This window comes from Rhinolophus sinicus, chromosome 12, assembly GCF_057876585.1.
Source record: "Rhinolophus sinicus isolate RSI-liver-muscle chromosome 12, RSI-T2T, whole genome shotgun sequence".
In the NCBI taxonomy this organism is placed as follows: Eukaryota; Metazoa; Chordata; class Mammalia; order Chiroptera; family Rhinolophidae; genus Rhinolophus; species Rhinolophus sinicus.
In genome coordinates this window covers 40,998,479-41,015,368 of record NC_142512.1, presented here as the reverse complement: position 1 = coordinate 41,015,368, position 16,890 = coordinate 40,998,479, and the positions used below count along the sequence as shown (strand labels likewise).

Below are 16,890 nucleotides of genomic sequence, written 5' to 3'. Positions count from 1 at the left end.
GGGAAACCCGAGGAGCGGGTGGGCAGGGCTCAGACGTCACCGAGCTTAGACGTCACCCAGGGCGGCCTTCCCTGGGGATTTATTCGGGCCAATGATATTTTATTGAGCGCCTATTGTGAATCAGGCACTGAGTGTACTAAGCGTTGGAGAGACAGGTGAGCGAAGTCGGGGGCAAGTCATTCTGTGTGTATCGAGTGTAGTGTGTACTCGCAGCCCTTGCCCTGGTCCCAGCCGGTGGGTCGTCTCTTCCTAATCTGTACAGCTCTCGAGACCTGGAGATGTGAAGGGCTGCAGGGATTATGCTCTTCCACAGTCTCTCCGAGTGCAGCTCCTTTGGTTGTAGGGCCATATTTCTGCTTCTAAACCCTTGCCCGACCATATAAGGAGAGGCAGCTGCTGAGGGCGTCCCCAGGATCTAAAGATAGCGGCCCCAGCCTCGGACTCCAAACGTCACCGGGCAGCGGGAACCGCCATGGCACGGTGAGTGTTTTCTGCCGCCCTTTTCCCTGGAGATTACTTGCCCTACATTTTCTGGGCGCTCCAAGTTCTGCCAGGTCTCATGGGAGCCCTAGACCCCAGATCTTATAACTCCGTACCTCTCTACTCTGACACTTTTTGTTCTCCCCAGGTTCACCCTCACCACACACACCCACGCCAGGGACTCCCCTTCAGCCCCTTCTGTCGCATTTAGCTCCACTTTGGGCTGTAGCACAAAACGTCCCTTTATTTTCCCCTCCTTCCACCTTTCTCAAATGCCCTCAGTCTTCCCTCTTCCACCCCTATGAAGCCCCACCTCAACTCCTCTTCAGGCAGCATGCCCGGACCCTGTGGTACGACAGGCCCAAGTATGTGTTCATGGAGTTTTGTGTTGAGGACAGCACGGACGTCCATGTGCTCATAGAAGACCACCGCATTGTGTTCAGGTAATGGCCCTTTCCTCTGGAGGGCCTGGCTTCCTGGGAACCTTTCCCTTCAGCCTCTTACAGCTCAGCTGTATTGTTTCCTTAGCTGCAAGAATGCCGATGGAGTGGAGTTGTACAATGAGATTGAGTTCTATGCCAAGGTGAACTCCAAGGTAAGGGTTTGGGGTGGGGGGACAGTAAGGTCTGGATGGGAAGGCTGTCTGGGAAATGGGAGATTCATTCTAAACCTTAGACCCTAAGAATGAGGTTCTCTCTATCTGGCAGGATTCTCAGGATAAGCGCTCTGGCCGCTCTATTACTTGCTTTGTGAGGAAATGGAAGGAAAAGGTAGCCTGGCCCCGGCTCACCAAGGAGGATATCAAGGTAGGGAGTGGCCTGCTCTTTCTCCTGTGCTCTCTATCCATGTACCCAGGTACCCAAGTTAGGTCTGGGAATCAGCCTTGCCTCCTTCCCTACCAACATTCAATCACTCACTAGGTCCTGCCTATTTGACCTCCATTTAAGTATTGAATCCATTACTTCCTCTCTTCCTAATTCAGGCCTCATCCATCACTGGGTGAGGTTTGTTGCATATTGTCAGCCCCAACCGCCGATCTATCTAGTGCATTCTTCCCAGCGTGGTCTGTCTAAAACACATATCTGACTCTGTCACTCCCTCACTTAAGACCCTCCAGTGGCTTCTCTTCTCCTGAAGGTTGAATTGGCTGCCTGCTGGTTGGATCTCCCTCTCAAATTTGTTTCAGCAGTCTTCACAGTTTTAAAAAGTATTTTGATTGGTTACAGTTGGAATTTTTAATTAGTTGCTGATGTATAAAAATGTGGAGATTTCACCTAAAAATTCACATTATCAGCTTCTCTCAGAAAATGAAGACTGTTGACAGTCGTCTAAATTCCCAAATGCCGAGAGTTGGAGCTTTAAATGGGGCACGTGGTGCACCTCACTTTACTCTTATTATCTCCCTGTCTTTTTCAGGCATTTGAGCTTGTACCTTCCGCCCTTTAGGTTGAAGTCCAAGCACCACAGCGTGACATATAAGTGCATGACATGGCTATTCCTCCCTCTGCAGCCATATATCCCATTGCTCTCTGCTTCAGACTTCACATTCCAGCCACAGGAAACAGCTGGCAGCTCTTTTGCACACATAGGTTATATTTCAACTCTGTATCCTTGCTCAAGCTGTGCCTTCTTCCTGGAAAACTTCCATCACCATTACCTTCTCCAACCTAACCCTTGCTCATCCTTCAAGGCCCTGCTACTCCAAGAAGCCTGAGTTCCCAAAATACCCTGTTCCCTATATAACCTACCACCACCCTTTCCACACTGTAGTATCATGATTTATTTACATTTCCCTTCCCCACTTGCTTCTTGATGGCTATATACTGAACATTTTTATAACCCCAGTGCTAAGCTCAGAGTCAGGCCCCTAGTATGTGTTCAATAAATATCTATTTAATGAATGAGTGAATAAGTTCTTTCCCTGTCTAAGTGTGGGAACTTGGAACACGGGCCTTAAAGGTTTGTCTCGGACTCCTTGTCTTGCTTTGTTGAGTCTGCGATGCTTTATGATACAGTTGTATTTCCAGATGTATCTCTCTGGTCTGTCCTTGGAGGGCAGAATTTCTATGCTTTCCCATCTCCTACAATGCCTGGCATTGTGCTTGGCACTTAGCAGGTTCCTGGTACATCTTTGTGGATAATGATGATGACATGGCAGCATAGAGGGGGGTTAGTCAAAGGGGTGCTGTTGGGAAGACTGTACCCCTATTGACCTTCTTTTCCCCAACCATGCTCCTGTGCATAGGAGGTCTGACAATTGAGTTCGTGAACTTGTTACAACAATGTTGCTCACCTTTTTTTGATATCAGAAGGATTATTCATTATGAATTTGTATCACCTGGGCAAACAGTTAACCAAGTTTACTATTTGGAAGTGCTGAAAAGGTTGTGTGAAAAAGTTAGGCAACCTGAACTTTTCGCCAACAATTCATGGGCTCTTGCATCACAGCAATGCACTAGCTCACACAGCACTGTCTATAAACAAATAACTGTATCAGAACACCCTCCCTACTCACCTGATCTGGCCCCCAATGACTTCTTTCTTTACCCGAAGATAAAGGCAATATTGAAAGGAAGACATTTTGATGACATTCGGGACATCAAGGGTAATACGATGATAGCATTGATGGCCATTCCAGAAAGAGTTCCAAAATTGCTTTGAAGGGTGGACTAGGCACTGGCATCAGTGCATAGCTTCCCCAGGGGAGTACTTTGAAGGTGACTGTAAGTGATAACTCAGCAGTGAGGTATGCAGCACTTTTTCTAGGATCAGATGGTGAACTTAATGGTCAGACCTTGTACACCCACACTCTCCCATGCCCTCTGCTACCCTCCTAGCCTGTGACACTCCATGCTTCCTCTTGCAGCCAGTGTGGTTGTCTGTGGACTTTGATAACTGGAGAGACTGGGAAGGGGATGAAGAGGTGGAGCTGGCTCAGGTGGAACATTATGCGGAGGTAATGCCATTTCCTGCCCATCTTGATCATTCTGTCTCTGCACACATTTGGAGGATTGTCATCAGGGCGAGGCAGATGTGTATGAGCTCCCCAGGCAGGCTGCTCCTTGGTGCTGATATTCTTCATGTATTTTGTGCAATGTTTATTTAGTAGGGATGGGTTGGAAATGGATATTCTATTAGGGAAATTGTATACGTAGATTCACTATTCACAGAGTAGAGCGTGAGTCCTGAAAAACCTTTTACTACTTTTTTGTAATTTTTGTTCTCTCTTCTAGTTTCTCTCTGTGTGTTTTCTTGAGCCAGACTAACTTCATGGGAAACTCAAACTAAGCAGTATAAAAATCCACATTAAAAAATTACTAGTTCCCACTAAATTGCACCCTGCCATATGTTATTTGGTTTCAGAACTTCAGCTACTGTTTATTCAAGTTGCAAAAACACTAGCAGATCCCAACCTGGATTAGTACGGAGAGAGCTCTCTGTGTGTTTCAATTTCCTTTTAAAAAGGGAATCAATTTCCTTTTTTCCAGTTCATCCCAGTGATGTGTTAGGGACTTTAAAGATAGGGCAGTTGTCTGGCGGGGCCCATTCTGTGGTCCATCAGTATGCAGGGTGCTCTTCCCTCACCCCTCTTCTCTCTTGTGACTACTTTTCTCTTCCCACAGCTTTTGAAGAAGGTCAGCACCAAGAGACCTCCCCCTGCAATGGATGACCTGGATGTAAGTAAAGCCTGCCCCTCAACCCTTCAGTTTCCTTTTAGCTCTAAAGATACTAGAGAAACTAATAGAATATTGTATGTCAGCTGTATTTCAATAAAAATCATTTTTAAAATAATAAAAAATTAAATTAAAAATAAGATTCTAGAAAGCGCCTGTCTCAGTCCTAACACACAGTAGTTTTCAGTGCATGAAAGCCAATTTTGAATTTGACACGGGAGGTCAAATGTTCTTCTCCAGGTTTTGGAAAATCCCAGCAAGACCTCCTCACTTCCATCTCCCCCTCTGCTTCTCCATCCTGGAGCAGCCCTGGTCCTGGGACTATCTCTACAGATGTAAGGAGCAGGAGCATTAATTGAAATTCTGGGGAGCATTTGAGATATTGTTTCCTGGCAATGGTCATTTTGGCTCAAATAAACTCTTATAAAAATTAAAAGAAAAAAAAAAGAAATTCTAAAACTAAATGATGCATAACATAGCACTGTTTATTGAGTACAGTGGTTTACTTTATTTTCCAAAATTTAAGTCCTTCCATATTAGCCTCCCAAAAAGTTGTGTGACTCAGAAAATCACAAAAGAAAACTTGGAGAGCAGGAGGGAGTGAGCAGCATTTGTGAACACAAATGTTCATTTTTTTGCAGATTCTACAGGTGCTTTTGTCTTTTTTTTTTCCTAGGATGATTCTGACAGCGCAGATGCAACAAGTAATTAACTTATGGGACAGCAGAGCTGGGGAGGAAACTGGCTATCTTCTAGTCATTCTGACAAGCTAGGGCCTGGGCCTTCGTCTACTCTTAGGCTGTGCACCAGAGCCCTCTGGGACGTCTGAACTTTCCTAGAAGCTCTTAAAGAAGGGTCCTCGTTCATGCTTTATTTCTTCTTCCTAGGCACTTGACTGTGGCTGCCGCATCAGATGGCAGGATAGGAGAGGGGTAGACTGGGGCAGTAGGGCCTCTGACTTCCTACCATTGGCTGTAATCTCCATATTGGGGCCACTCATAAGGGCTCCCTTGAGTATTTCAGCATGTGTGTGTATGTGGGAGAGCAAAAGCCCAAGTAGTAGTGTATAGATTCTAATAAATTTCTAGGAGCTGGTCTGTCTCTTTCCTTCTTGTACTTCTTCCTCCTGGAGGTAATCTCTTCTTCCTCTATAGTTGCTCTTAAGGGGAGGAGTGGTATCAGAGATCCTGGCCCTCATTGTTGGGACTGGAAGACGATGTTGGGAGCAGGCTTAAAACCAAGCTGGGGGACTTTCCATGCACAGATCTATGCTCTGATTTCTCAGAGCAGAAACTAACCTAGCGCTATATGGCTAATACTGCTAACCCTAGAAACCCACCTCAGCTTCCTGTACACTCCAGAAATCTCTTTATACTTTTAAAGCTAATTTGTTACATTAATTAATGCCTGTGTCTGTTTAGTCTTCCGTTCATCAGCCACCCCATTCATCCACATATTTTTTTGAGTGCTTAATGTGTACTAAAACTGTGACTTAAACAAAATACAATGTCCAGACTTTGCCCTTGAACTCATGGTAAAGTATTGAGATTTCTTTAAAAAATTAAACTTTAAAAATTATATCAGTAATATATGGACATAGTTTAAAAAATTAAAATAGTATAGAAAAGTATAAAATTTAAAGTAAAATTTGTACCCTCTCATAGGTTTCTTCAATAAATTTATATACTTATATATGGATATATGCATATAAACTATACACATTATAAATTCCACAATATGTATAATTTATATAATTATATATAATATATAAAATAATATATAACATATGGGACATAAACATATACAATATATATTCATAAACAGTATAATATATATTAAAATTTAATACATATGAGCAAATGCAGTGTGTCTGCGCGTGTGTGTGTATACACAATTGGAATTACACTATGTACATCTTGCACCCTGCTTTTTTTCACTTAATATATATTGGAGTTCTTTCCAAATCAGTGTACGTAGATCTAACTTTTTAATGGCTACATGGTATTCAATTGAATATATTTTTCATAATTTAACTGGTTCCTTATTGAGGGAAATTTAGGTTCTTAGTCTTTTAAAATTTTCAACCAATGCTGCAATGAACATTTAAAAAATTTAGATCTTTACATATTTGGCAAAAAAATCTGTAAATTGTTAGATGTGGAATTGCTAGATCGAAGAGTAGGTACATTTAAACATTTTGATTGATAGCTTTCACGTAAGAGCAATTCCAAATTGCTCTTAGATGAAATTGCACCAATTCTCACTCCCACCAATGAGCGTGCTCCATTCTCCAGAACCTTTTAGATATTTGCCAAGATAAAAATTTTCCTGGTTCTATTCGCCTTTAATTATGAGTTGCTCATTGTTTATTTTTATTAGTGATTCATATTTCTTTTAATATGCTATGTCCATGTCTTTTACCCATTTTGCTATTGACATTAATCCTTAAGCTTTTTTTAAAAACTGATAACACAAAGCTATATTTGAATCATGCTTTATAATTTGCTATTATATATTATTAAAATTTTTGAACTTCATATTAACCCTATAAAATAATTAGGTCCTTTCTTCATAGGTGATCAATAAGTGGCAAAGTTGGGACTTGAATTTGTATAGCGTGTGTCCCTTATCCACAATTCTGAAAACCTAGAATTTCTGAAAACCGACTTAAAATTTGACACCAAAACTCATCTGACACCAAAACATGACCTAAAATGATGTGAGGCTATTTATAGTCTTTGTTTATTCTATTTAGTGTATTTATAGCTCAGCATAAATAATGCATTTGAAGCATCACCGCCCCTGCTTCAGGTCCATCTTCTGCTTCATCCTCCCTCAAGTAGCCAACAAAGGCATAGATTTATCGAAAAAAACCGCACAAATTAATGGTTTGATTACATGATGTTGCCCCATTGTTCCAAATGGAGCGCGTTTTGTAACACATGGAATGTGCTCTGTATTACTGCCTAAAATCTGAAAAATCCTTAATTCTGAAACATCTTGAAGTCCAAGCTTTTTATTAGTTGATTTAAAAGAGCAAAAAGAAAGATAATTTTAACTTTTAATCCGTTTAAAATTTTAAGGCAACGATTGCAGTTTAATTTCTGGTAACTTTTTTAGCTACACTGTCCAATTAGCACTAGTCGCAGGTGGTACTTGAAATGTGGCTAGTCTTAACTGAGATGTACTGTAAGTGTAAAATACCCGGTTTCGAAAAGTTTGTATGGAAAAAAATCTTATTTTAAAATATCCATTACATGATTAAAAATATTCTGGATATGTTGATTTAAATAAAATATATTATCAACATGTGGCTTGCATTACATTTCTATTGAGCAGCACTGCTGTGCATCCAAGCCAATACCATCAGCCCCTCCTCTACGCAGCCGGATTCCGCGGGGCCGAATTGCACACATCCCTGGGGTCCAACGGGCTAAACTAAGTGCCTTGACAAGTTCAGGACGCCGTTTTGTTTTGTTTTGTCCACTGGTTCTTTTCAAAGTCTTAAAACAATTTCTCAACAACCCGAACGTCGGCAAATCGCGTTTTCAATAAATTTGACCCACCACAGCCCAGGTCTTGCTCTCTTGCTTCTGCGCAGAAACGCGCCCTTATCGGGATTGTCCCCCGTCGGCTTCCGTCCGCCCCCAGGCGTTTCAGTGTGTGCGGATCCCTGCGTCCTGGGAGGCGGCAGCGATGGCGTTCCGTTGTCAGCGGGACAGCTACGCGCGGGAGGTACGAGTGGCGGGGCGACGGACCTAATGCTGCCGGGTGCATGGAGGCGGTGCGGGAAGAGGGCGCTGCGTGGAGGGAGAACCGAGGTCGAGTCAGTCCTGGTGTACTGGGGGCTGGGGTCGGGCTTATTCTCATCCCTCTCTGCCTAGTTCACCACCACCGTGGTCTCCTGCCGTCCCGCGGAGCTGCAGACCGAAGGAAGCAATGGCAAGAAGGAAGTGCTGAGCGGTTTCCAAGTGGTGCTGGAAGACACGCTGCTTTTCCCTGAGGGCGGTGGACAGGTACCAGGCCCCTCCCTTCCCTCTTCCAATCCCCTCCCCACCCCTTCGCCCTCCCTTCCCTCTTCCCCTCCCTCCCCTCCCCCTCTCCCTTCTCTGGAAGCTCCTCATTCCTTTCCTCCCAGGTGGAAAATGGCTCTCCTGTCCTAATGCAAACAGATGGAGGTTTACTTCAGTTCAGTCCATTTGTTCATTCAGCAAATGTTTATCAAATACTTACTTAGCCATAACATATGCTGGGTTCTATTCCAGGTTCTAAAGATAAGGAGTGAACGTGACAGTTCGTCCACATGCATATTAATAGAATATTTATTGGAGAAGACAGGACTGTGAGTAGATAAATAGTATGCCAGGTGTGATAAGTGCCACAAGTAAAATTAAAGCTTGAGGGAAAGAGAATGATGGCATGTTCTCCTAGGTCGGGGGCAAGTTATGGCAGTAGAGACCTAAGGGAAGTGAGGGGGTAAGCCATTACAATTGTCTAGTGGTGCTGGTGGGGGAGGGGGGAGAATTCCAGGCAGCAGGAAAAGCGATTGCAAAGGCCTTGAAGTAGGAATTAGTTTATGTGTTTGACAGGGATTGAAAAAGATTCCCCTGAGGGAGCAAAAGAGATGGCAGACTTAAGAGTGCGGTGATGGGGTAGCAACAAGGTCCAGTGTGAACATGGGAGAGGAGGATAAAACACCATTATAGGAGAGGCTTTTCCAGCAGAGATAATACAAGGGCAGGGAAGCCTGAAAGACTCTGACAAGTCTAGTTAACTACAAAAAGATATAGTTGGAGTCTATGGTGTGTGTTGATGACAGGTTGGAGATGACCATGGAAAGGTAAGTAGGGGATAATTGAGGCCTTGAAGGATGTATTAAGGTGTGTGGACTTCATTCAGGAAGCTATGGTGAATCATGGAGGGTACTCAGGCAAAGAAGCGACATAAGAGAACATGTGCAGTAAACTTGATAGTGAGAAAGTTTCAATTTCATATCCATGTCGTCATTATAGTGATATTCCCAACGTAGAGGTTTTTTGATCTGCTGAAGAAAATCTGTGACCTCAGGCAACCATAGAAGGTCTCGTTTTATACATCACTTCTTTCAGGAAGTTTTCCCTGATTCCCTAAGACTGTTAGGTCTCTTTCCTTTGAGCTTCTCCAGAACAATGTACTTTTTCATGTTATAGCATGTTGTTGTAGATCATATTATAATTACGTGTTTGCATGTGTGTGTTTTTCAGACCCTGAAGTTCCACGAGGGGTCATGTCTTGTTTACAGTGTAGTCTTAGGCTGGCACAGTGTCTTGTAAGCAGTTGGCACCTGATATTTTTTTAAGTGAATAAATATTTTAAAATCTAATTCTAGTAGCAGTGCAGAGGATGAAGTGGAGGGAGGGAGGGAGATTCAGATCATTTCAGAAACTATTGAAAGATAAGGATCTAAGCTAAGGGAATAAGAGTGAGAATTAAGTTTCTTTGGGTTTTACTAAAATCTTTGTTGCTGTAGTTACCATCTTTGTTTTAATTCTGTTATTCTGTGCTGAAGAACAAAACATATAGGTGTTTAGAGTGAAGAGAGCAGACATCGTTCCCTCATGGAACAAGGTGGACCACCTCACTTGGCATTGCCTCTTCTTCCTTAGGGAGTCTCAAAATCTGGGTGTGTTTCTCACACGCTTTCCCCAGAGGGTCTTTGTATCCTGCAGTTAGGGTGAATCCTGCCTCCCACCACTGATTATCTTCACTTCTTTTCCCAGCCTGATGACCGTGGTACAATCAATGACATCTCTGTGCTGAGAGTGACCCGACGTGGGACCCAGGCTGATCATTTCACACAGACAGCCCTGACTCCTGGGACTGAGGTCCAGGTCCGGGTGGACTGGGAGCGGAGGTTTGACCACATGCAGCAGCATTCAGGTAGGTGGCGTGGGACAAGGGGTCTGCAGGAGGGGCAGGTGTGAATGAGGAAGCCGCGATGATTGACGTGTGGTTTGGGTTCTCTAAGGAATTAATATTTTGGAAGAGACAGACATATTCAGAATCAGCTCTGATTGAGGCAGGATATACATTGTTATAGAAGGAATATGAACAATTAAATTATTAGAATAGCTGCAAGGTTTGACTATTACCAACTTCTCACTTGGTGCCTTTATCTGGATGTCTCAAAATCTCCAAAATGGAATTACAAAGCCACCCCTTCCCCGAGACCCGATCTTCTGTTAGCATTCTCTGTGTTCCGTGCATGGTGTCAGTATCCACTCAGTTGCTGAAGTCCTGGAAGCCAGTCAGACACCTTTTTGAGGCTAGCCAGTCAGTTACTGAGTCCTATTGGTTTATTTTCTAAATACTTGTCTATATCCTCCCACTGTCAGTGCGATCATTCTAGTCCCAGCTCTCATTGTCTTTCTCTAGACCTCTGTAATAGCCTCCCGGCTAGTGTCCCCACATCCAGTCTTGCTTCTATGCAGCCCATTCTTCACAAAGCAGCTAGAATAATCTTTTAAAAATGAGTATCTGATCATCTCATTCTCCTGCTTTTCAGAGGCTTCCTGTAGCTCATGATAAAGCCAAACTTACTGTGGCCCCCAAGCCCCACCTGGGCTAGCGCTCGTCTGCTGCTCCAGCCTCAGCTGCCGCTCCCCACCCCCCTTGCTCTCTGTATTCTGGCCATTCTGGCCTTCTTCTCAATTCCTTGAAGGTGACCTGTTTCTTTCCTCCTTCAAGGCCTTTGGCTGTCTCGTTCTCTTTGCCTTTGCAGTTAATTCCTTCTCTTTCTCCTCCTCACTTCATCAGTCAGGGATAATGCTGTATTTCTAGTGCCAAGTTCTGTGCCTTGCGTATGGTAAACACTTGGTAAATGTTTGTTGTATGAATGAATGCGGCACATTAGAACTTGTTCACATCCTGCCTCTGATAAGCTACATTGCCTTGGCAAGTTATTTGGTCTCTCTCGGCCTCAGTTTCCTCATTTGTGAAATGGCATCTTGCAGAATTCTCATGAGGATTTTCAATGAAGTATCTCAAGAGTATTACTCAGTGCCTGGCCGGTCTTCAATAAGGAAGATGTGACGCTCGTGGGGGAGTAGGAGGCTCTCTGGGCTTCTCACTGTTCTCTTGGCTCTTGTTCTCTCTGCTCAGGGCAGCATCTCATCACAGCAGTTGCTGATCATCTGTTTGGGCTGAAGACAACATCATGGTGAGCGAGAGGCATGAGACTAACTGTAGGGCGTGGTCCCTGGCTACCAGCTCCTTCCCTGGTAATGGGTCAGGGGGTAGGAGAATAAAAGAAAGGCAATGTTCAGAATCTGCTGTGTTCTCCTGTTCCCCTTGAAGATAGGGAGGTGGGTGACCTTGTGTTTCTCAGGGGAAACACGAGGATGAGAGAAGAGACATCTGCCTTTGTTTAGGAAGACCATGGAGTTTGGAGCCCAAAGACCTAGGGGGTGAATCCTGGCTGCGTGACCTTGATCACGTGCCTTACTACCTCTCACCTATAAGATGGAAATGATCGTCCCTGCCTTGCAGGACTTCTGTGAGGATTAAATCAGATAATTTATGTGGACAGTCTTTGTAAACGGTCAACTTTCTGATATTAGTGTTGTCATCATCAGTGTCCTGTGGCTACTCTACTTCTGACAGGGAGTTAGGGCGACTCCGGAGTGTGATTGAGCTGGATAGCCCCTCTGTGACTGCAGAGCAAGTAGCTGCCATTGAGCAGAGTGTTAATGAGAAAATCCGAGATCGGCTGCCCGTGAATGTGCGAGAGCTGAGCCTGAATGATCCTGAGGTGGAGCAGGTGAGGGGAGAGCCAGTGGGATGGCTTCTGGAGAGTGGCCCTCCGAGGGCTCCTCATCAAAATGCAGACAGCCCTTCCCTCTCCCCTGCGTTCCAGGTGCGGGGCCGGGGTTTGCCGGATGATCATGCCGGGCCCATTCGAGTTGTCACCATCAAGAGCGTCGATTCCAACATGTGCTGTGGGACCCATGTGAGCAATCTCAGTGACCTTCAGGTAGGTGAGAAAGGGCTTCTGAATGCGTAGGAGAGGTTGTCAGGAGCAGAGGATCACAACAGGGCTGGCAGTGATAGAGGGGGACAATGGGGGCGTCCTTAGTGAAATCAGTCATTTATTGCTTCCGAGCCTGGCGGAGGTCTAGGTCTCTCCTACGCGCGGCTCCAGCACCCAATGCTGTTTCTGCATGTGTGTGTATTTACGCCCTTGCCTCATGTAGGTCATTAAAATTCTGGGCACTGAGAAGGGGAAAAAGAATAAAACGAACCTGATATTTCTGGCTGGGAACCGGGTGCTGAAGTGGATGGAAAGAAGTTATGGAACTGAAAAAGCACTGACCACTCTGCTTAAGTATGCCCCCTTCTGTTGCCTCTTGTTTCTCAGATCCTGGACACCCCGGGGCTTAGATTTCCTACCTGTAAGGCAGACAGGATAATCTGTCTCGGGGGATCTGTCTCGGGGGGTACGGTGTGATCAGAAATGTTAAAGTGCTTTGGAGAGTAACTCACCCATACAAAATGGTTTAGTCCTTCATATCCACTCCCCCGATTGCCTAAGAGGCCTACTCGGAATGTCCCCAGGTCCCCATCTGGAGGAATTCACACTCTTTAGAAAGGCATCATAGGTGTATGCCCAACACCAAAAGCAGTTGGAAAGGCAGGCAGATCTCCCTGGACCTTTTTCTTGCAGGTGTGGAGCAGAGGAACACGTGGAAGCAGTGAAAAAGCTGCAGAACTCCACCAAGCTCCTTCAGAAGGTGATTGATTATTCCATGGAGGGTGGAGAGGGTTGGGCTCTGCCTGGAACAGGCTCCTGGAACAGACTTGGCCCCTGCACCTAACCAGATGTGTAGTTTGTCAGAGCCGGGGTGAGGGGAGAAAGAAGTGGAGGGAAGGTAGTTCTCTCGTGTTCTCCTTTCCACCTGTGTTACGACACCTGTTTCAGAACAACCTGAACCTGCTGAGAGACCTGGCGGTGCACATTGCCCACAGCCTCAGGAGCAGCCCTGACTGGGGAGGTGTGATCGCATTACACAGGTGAGATGAGGTGTTGGGCTGTAGGGCTCAGCCTCCCCTGTATGCAGTGCATAGTGGGCGTCAGGTCACTCGTTGGTGTTCTCTAGGCTGAGGAGACCCTAAGATTTGTTGTACCTACCAGATTTCTTGGGTTTGATAGAAATATCTTCACATACCTTTCCTTCACACCTTCCCTCACCTCCTTCACCATCTAACGGATCTCCATTTACCCGGGTGCATCTTATTTAAGGGAGACAGAAACAAATGCAAAGCTTGTTATGCACTGCTGATGCTGAGAAGGACGTCCTGCTGGCCCTCAGCTGGCTCTCTTTCTCTTTGCTGAGGGAGTCTGGGAGTTCACACAAACAGCAGGGTTCCGACCTCACGAGGAGCTGGGCTTCCTGTGCTTTCTCAGCTCCCACTCCAACCTGGATCTCACGTCTGTGTCCTCTGTTGTAGGAAGGAGGGTGATTCTGAGTTCATGAATATCATCGCCAATGAGACCGGGTCAGAGGTAAGTGGAGTATGAGGTTCGCTGTGTACCCTGAGTAGCGATCTAAATGAGGGCGTCAGTTTAACATGAGCACGTGAAGAGTGGGAAATAGAAATTCGTTCGGTACTGTTTTCTTATGATCAGAGCTGTGAGCCCAGCTCTGTTATAGGTGTTGAGCTAGGTCTGTGGTATTGACCTTTCCAGGGCTGTGACATTTACCATCTTCCAAGCTCGTTTTAGCGGAGCTGGAACTCTTCTAAGCCGTCCAGGTTTAAGTGTGCTGAGGGCCTGACTTTAGAAATACGAGGGTTGCTAGACCTTTGAAGGCTGTTCCTTTCGTTTCCCTTTTCCTGACTTCAACTGCCCTTCCCTGTCCCGACAGACCAGGGCTTAGTGATTTCCTGGTCGCTCTTTTGTATTTATTCCAAAAAGCACTTTTTGGAACACCTCGTCTGGGGCAAGCAGTGTGCACCTCTTTTCATAATTCTTCTGTAGAGAGTACTGATCCTCAAGGAGCTCACTCTCTAGTCTGGGAGACAAATGTGCATGTCAGCATTTAGAATTTAGGATGGTAAATGCTGGAGGTCTAGCATTACCTGAAAAGGTGGGGAGGTCTAGGGAAGGGGGACCCATTGGAGACTGCTTAGTGGTCATTGATAGACAAAGGAGCAAAGATGGTCAGGCAGAGGGGAAACACGGAGGTTTAGGCAGTGGCAGGCGTCGGGGTACGTCGAGGTTGAGCGGTGACCAGGCTGCAAAGGTTGGCAGGAGTCAGATCACGAAGGCATTTTGCACTTGGCCATGGTCAGCCGCCTTCAGCCTCCTTCATGCTGAAGCTAAGTTCCTGTAGTCACTCTCAGTTTCTTGGCCCTGGTGGGCCAGCGTGGAGAGGTGGCATTATCACTCATCTAGAACATACCTGTAGTTTAGGGGGGGGATGTCTTCTGTTTTGTTTTTGTTTTAATTGAGATGTGACATCGTGTAAGTTTAAGGTGTACAGCATGTTGATTTGATACATATGTAATTGCAACATGATTTAAAAATCTGTTCTTGAGACTGAGGAGAGGCAAGAGTTGAGGGGGATTGAACCCACATCCCTAAGGATCAGGGTTCATTTCCTTGTCTTACCTCCTAGGAGACTCTCCTGTTCTTAACTGTGGGCGATGAGAAAGGTGCTGGGCTCTTCTTACTGGCAGGACCTGCTGAGGCTGTGGAGACCCTGGGGCCCAGGTAATCTTCCGTGGACTGCCTTGCACGGGTGGGAGAGCGGATAAGCCTAACCCACTAATCCATCCCTGGGCTGATGACAAGGACCGCCACATCTGCAGGCTCATTTTGATTCACATCACAGGCCCCTGCGGTGGGCCGAGCAGAAATAATTTTGCCACCATTGTTCCCAGTTTTGCCGACGAGGGATGGCATACCTGTGTCTAGGACTCAGAGTTAAAGTGGCAGAACTGAGACATGAACCCAGGTCTTTGGGCTCTAAATCTCTTTTAGAAATTGAGATTCACAAGTGATCTGTGACTACTGGTGCTGGTTATCAGTGGGCATGTGAAACAGGTGCTGGACGCACTAGCAAAACAGAGGTAGTAACTCTTTGGGGGAAAAAAATTAGGATTTTGAGACAAAATTTTAAAAGGCATTGATGTAGTTGTTAGGGGAAAAGTAGAACTGTGTTGGACTTCTTTACCGTTGTATTATTGTTTATATTTTATTTTGAATTAGATGCGATGATGTAGTGTCCCCTTTTCTTTCTAGCATTTAGGGTTTTCAGAGTCCTGAGTGGCTCTGATGAATACATGTTCACTGTAAAGCATTGTAGGAAAACATAAGCTTTTAAAGCAGAGGTTCTGACAGGCAGCCAGAATTGGTCTGTAGACCGGTTTGGCCTGCGTACTATTTAAAATTTTTTAAATTAGTTGCTGCATTTTAAAATCAGATTTTTACATAAAAATGTACAGTTCTAGCTATTCTCAAAAAAGGAAAAAAAAAGGGCACTCTGGTAACACTGGGCGCACATTCCCACATGGTAGGAGGTACGGGGAACTCCCTCTTCAGACAGGCTTGTCCAGGCTACCACAGTGCCATCTTGCTCACTCACCCCCAGTTTGCCTCGCTGCTGCTTCCCACACGCATTGTGTCTGCAGCCCCTTACCCCTAGTGGACACTCACCCTGCTCTGGAGGCTCCCCTAATTTATCTCGCCCATTTTTAGACCCTTCTATTGTGTCCAGTTATCCACTCTTACAATAAACATGGTACATACAGCTTTATGCACATGTGCAAGTATTTTTAAGAAGGATTTCTAGAAGCCATCTACTCTTCCTCTCCCTTCCCCCCAGCCCACGAGGAAAGACTCAGGGCTGCTGCTCTTGGTTTTTCTGTGGCTTTTCCCTCGAAGACCTCCCGCTGACTATATCTCTGCCCCCACTCAGGGTGGCTGAGGTGCTGGAAGGCAAAGGAGCGGGGAAGAAAGGCCGCTTTCAGGGCAAAGCCACCAAGATGAGCCGGCGGGCAGAGGTGCAGGCGCTTCTCCAGGACTACATCAGCACACAGAGTGCTGAGGAGTGAGGACTCGGGCCAGCTCCCTGATGCTCCAGCCTCGGAGAACGGGCCTCCGCTGACCACAGAAGGAGTCTCTCGGATAACAGAATAGTTGGACTTGCGATGGTTGTGGTCCCATCTGTGACTCATTTATATGATACAGTCCAATGTGCTTTTGCAGTAAGTGTCTGTGAATAAACAGCTTTCTAATTTGGTCCCATTGGACATAACCCACGTGAATGAGCGTTACGTTGATGAAGTGCACTAATTTGTTGAAACTCAGCCGCAGCCTTTCTTCACGTAGAAATAGAGCTGCCAAAGGAGAGTGTCAGGCTGGAGGCTTGACCTACGGCGTAGACTCATTCACATCTTTTTTTTTTTCTTATTTCTTTTTCTAGTTTTGTATTTCAGAACTAAAAAGTATTGATGACTTTCCAAATAAATCTAGATAAGACACAAAAATATATAGCAGAAAGACGCTCCACGGTTTATTGAGGCAGAAAAAGGATGGAAAAACATACCATGAAGTCTAATCTGAAGAAAGCTGGTGTAGCATTAGTGATATCAGACAAACGGAACTTTAAGGCTACAAGCTATAAATAAGACTAAGAATCATTATTAGAAATCAAGAGGGACATGTAACGATAAAAGAAAGATAAAATCGTTCTAA

The 16,890-nt window shown here is 45.2% G+C and overlaps 2 protein-coding genes across 3 annotated transcripts; both read left to right on the top strand.

The window, feature by feature from the left end:
• The first annotated feature begins 5 nt into the window (after positions 1-5).
• PTGES3L (prostaglandin E synthase 3 like) lies at positions 6-5,249 on the top strand. 2 transcript variants are annotated; one of them, XM_088788954.1, is made up of 7 exons: positions 6-480; positions 810-923; positions 1,009-1,075; positions 1,188-1,286; positions 3,347-3,436; positions 4,104-4,157; positions 4,831-5,249. In XM_088788954.1, exons 1-7 carry the CDS (start codon positions 473-475, stop codon positions 4,864-4,866), a joined length of 468 nt encoding a protein of 155 aa, XP_088645080.1. In that variant the 5' UTR covers positions 6-472; the 3' UTR covers positions 4,867-5,249. The 2 variants fall into 2 exon arrangements, with proteins under 2 accessions (XP_088645080.1, XP_019603228.3); XM_019747669.3 differs by lacking the exon at positions 4,831-5,249 and adding an exon at positions 4,395-4,793.
• Positions 5,250-7,755: 2,506 nt separating this feature from the next.
• On the top strand, positions 7,756-16,450 carry AARSD1 (alanyl-tRNA synthetase domain containing 1). Its single transcript, XM_019747668.3, has 12 exons — positions 7,756-7,889; positions 8,039-8,170; positions 9,914-10,073; positions 11,295-11,352; positions 11,796-11,952; positions 12,049-12,165; positions 12,386-12,516; positions 12,856-12,922; positions 13,111-13,202; positions 13,641-13,695; positions 14,810-14,904; positions 16,112-16,450. Exons 1-12 carry the CDS (start codon positions 7,851-7,853, stop codon positions 16,245-16,247), a joined length of 1,239 nt encoding a protein of 412 aa, XP_019603227.3. The 5' UTR covers positions 7,756-7,850; the 3' UTR covers positions 16,248-16,450.
• Positions 16,451-16,890: the final 440 nt, after the last annotated feature.

Excerpts from the sequence above, each read along its gene's own strand:
- PTGES3L (XM_019747669.3), top strand. Across the intron at positions 1,076-1,187 it reads ATGCCAAGGTGAACTCCAAG|GATTCTCAGGATAAGCGCTC; the intron begins GTAAGGGTTTGG and ends TCTATCTGGCAG. Across the intron at positions 3,437-4,103 it reads AGGTGGAACATTATGCGGAG|CTTTTGAAGAAGGTCAGCAC; the intron begins GTAATGCCATTT and ends CTCTTCCCACAG.
- AARSD1 (XM_019747668.3), top strand. The coding sequence starts at position 7,851 with ATGGCGTTCCGTTGTCAGCGGGACAGCTACGCGCGGGAG. Across the intron at positions 7,890-8,038 it reads GGGACAGCTACGCGCGGGAG|TTCACCACCACCGTGGTCTC; the intron begins GTACGAGTGGCG and ends CTCTCTGCCTAG. Across the intron at positions 13,203-13,640 it reads GGTGTGATCGCATTACACAG|GAAGGAGGGTGATTCTGAGT; the intron begins GTGAGATGAGGT and ends CCTCTGTTGTAG.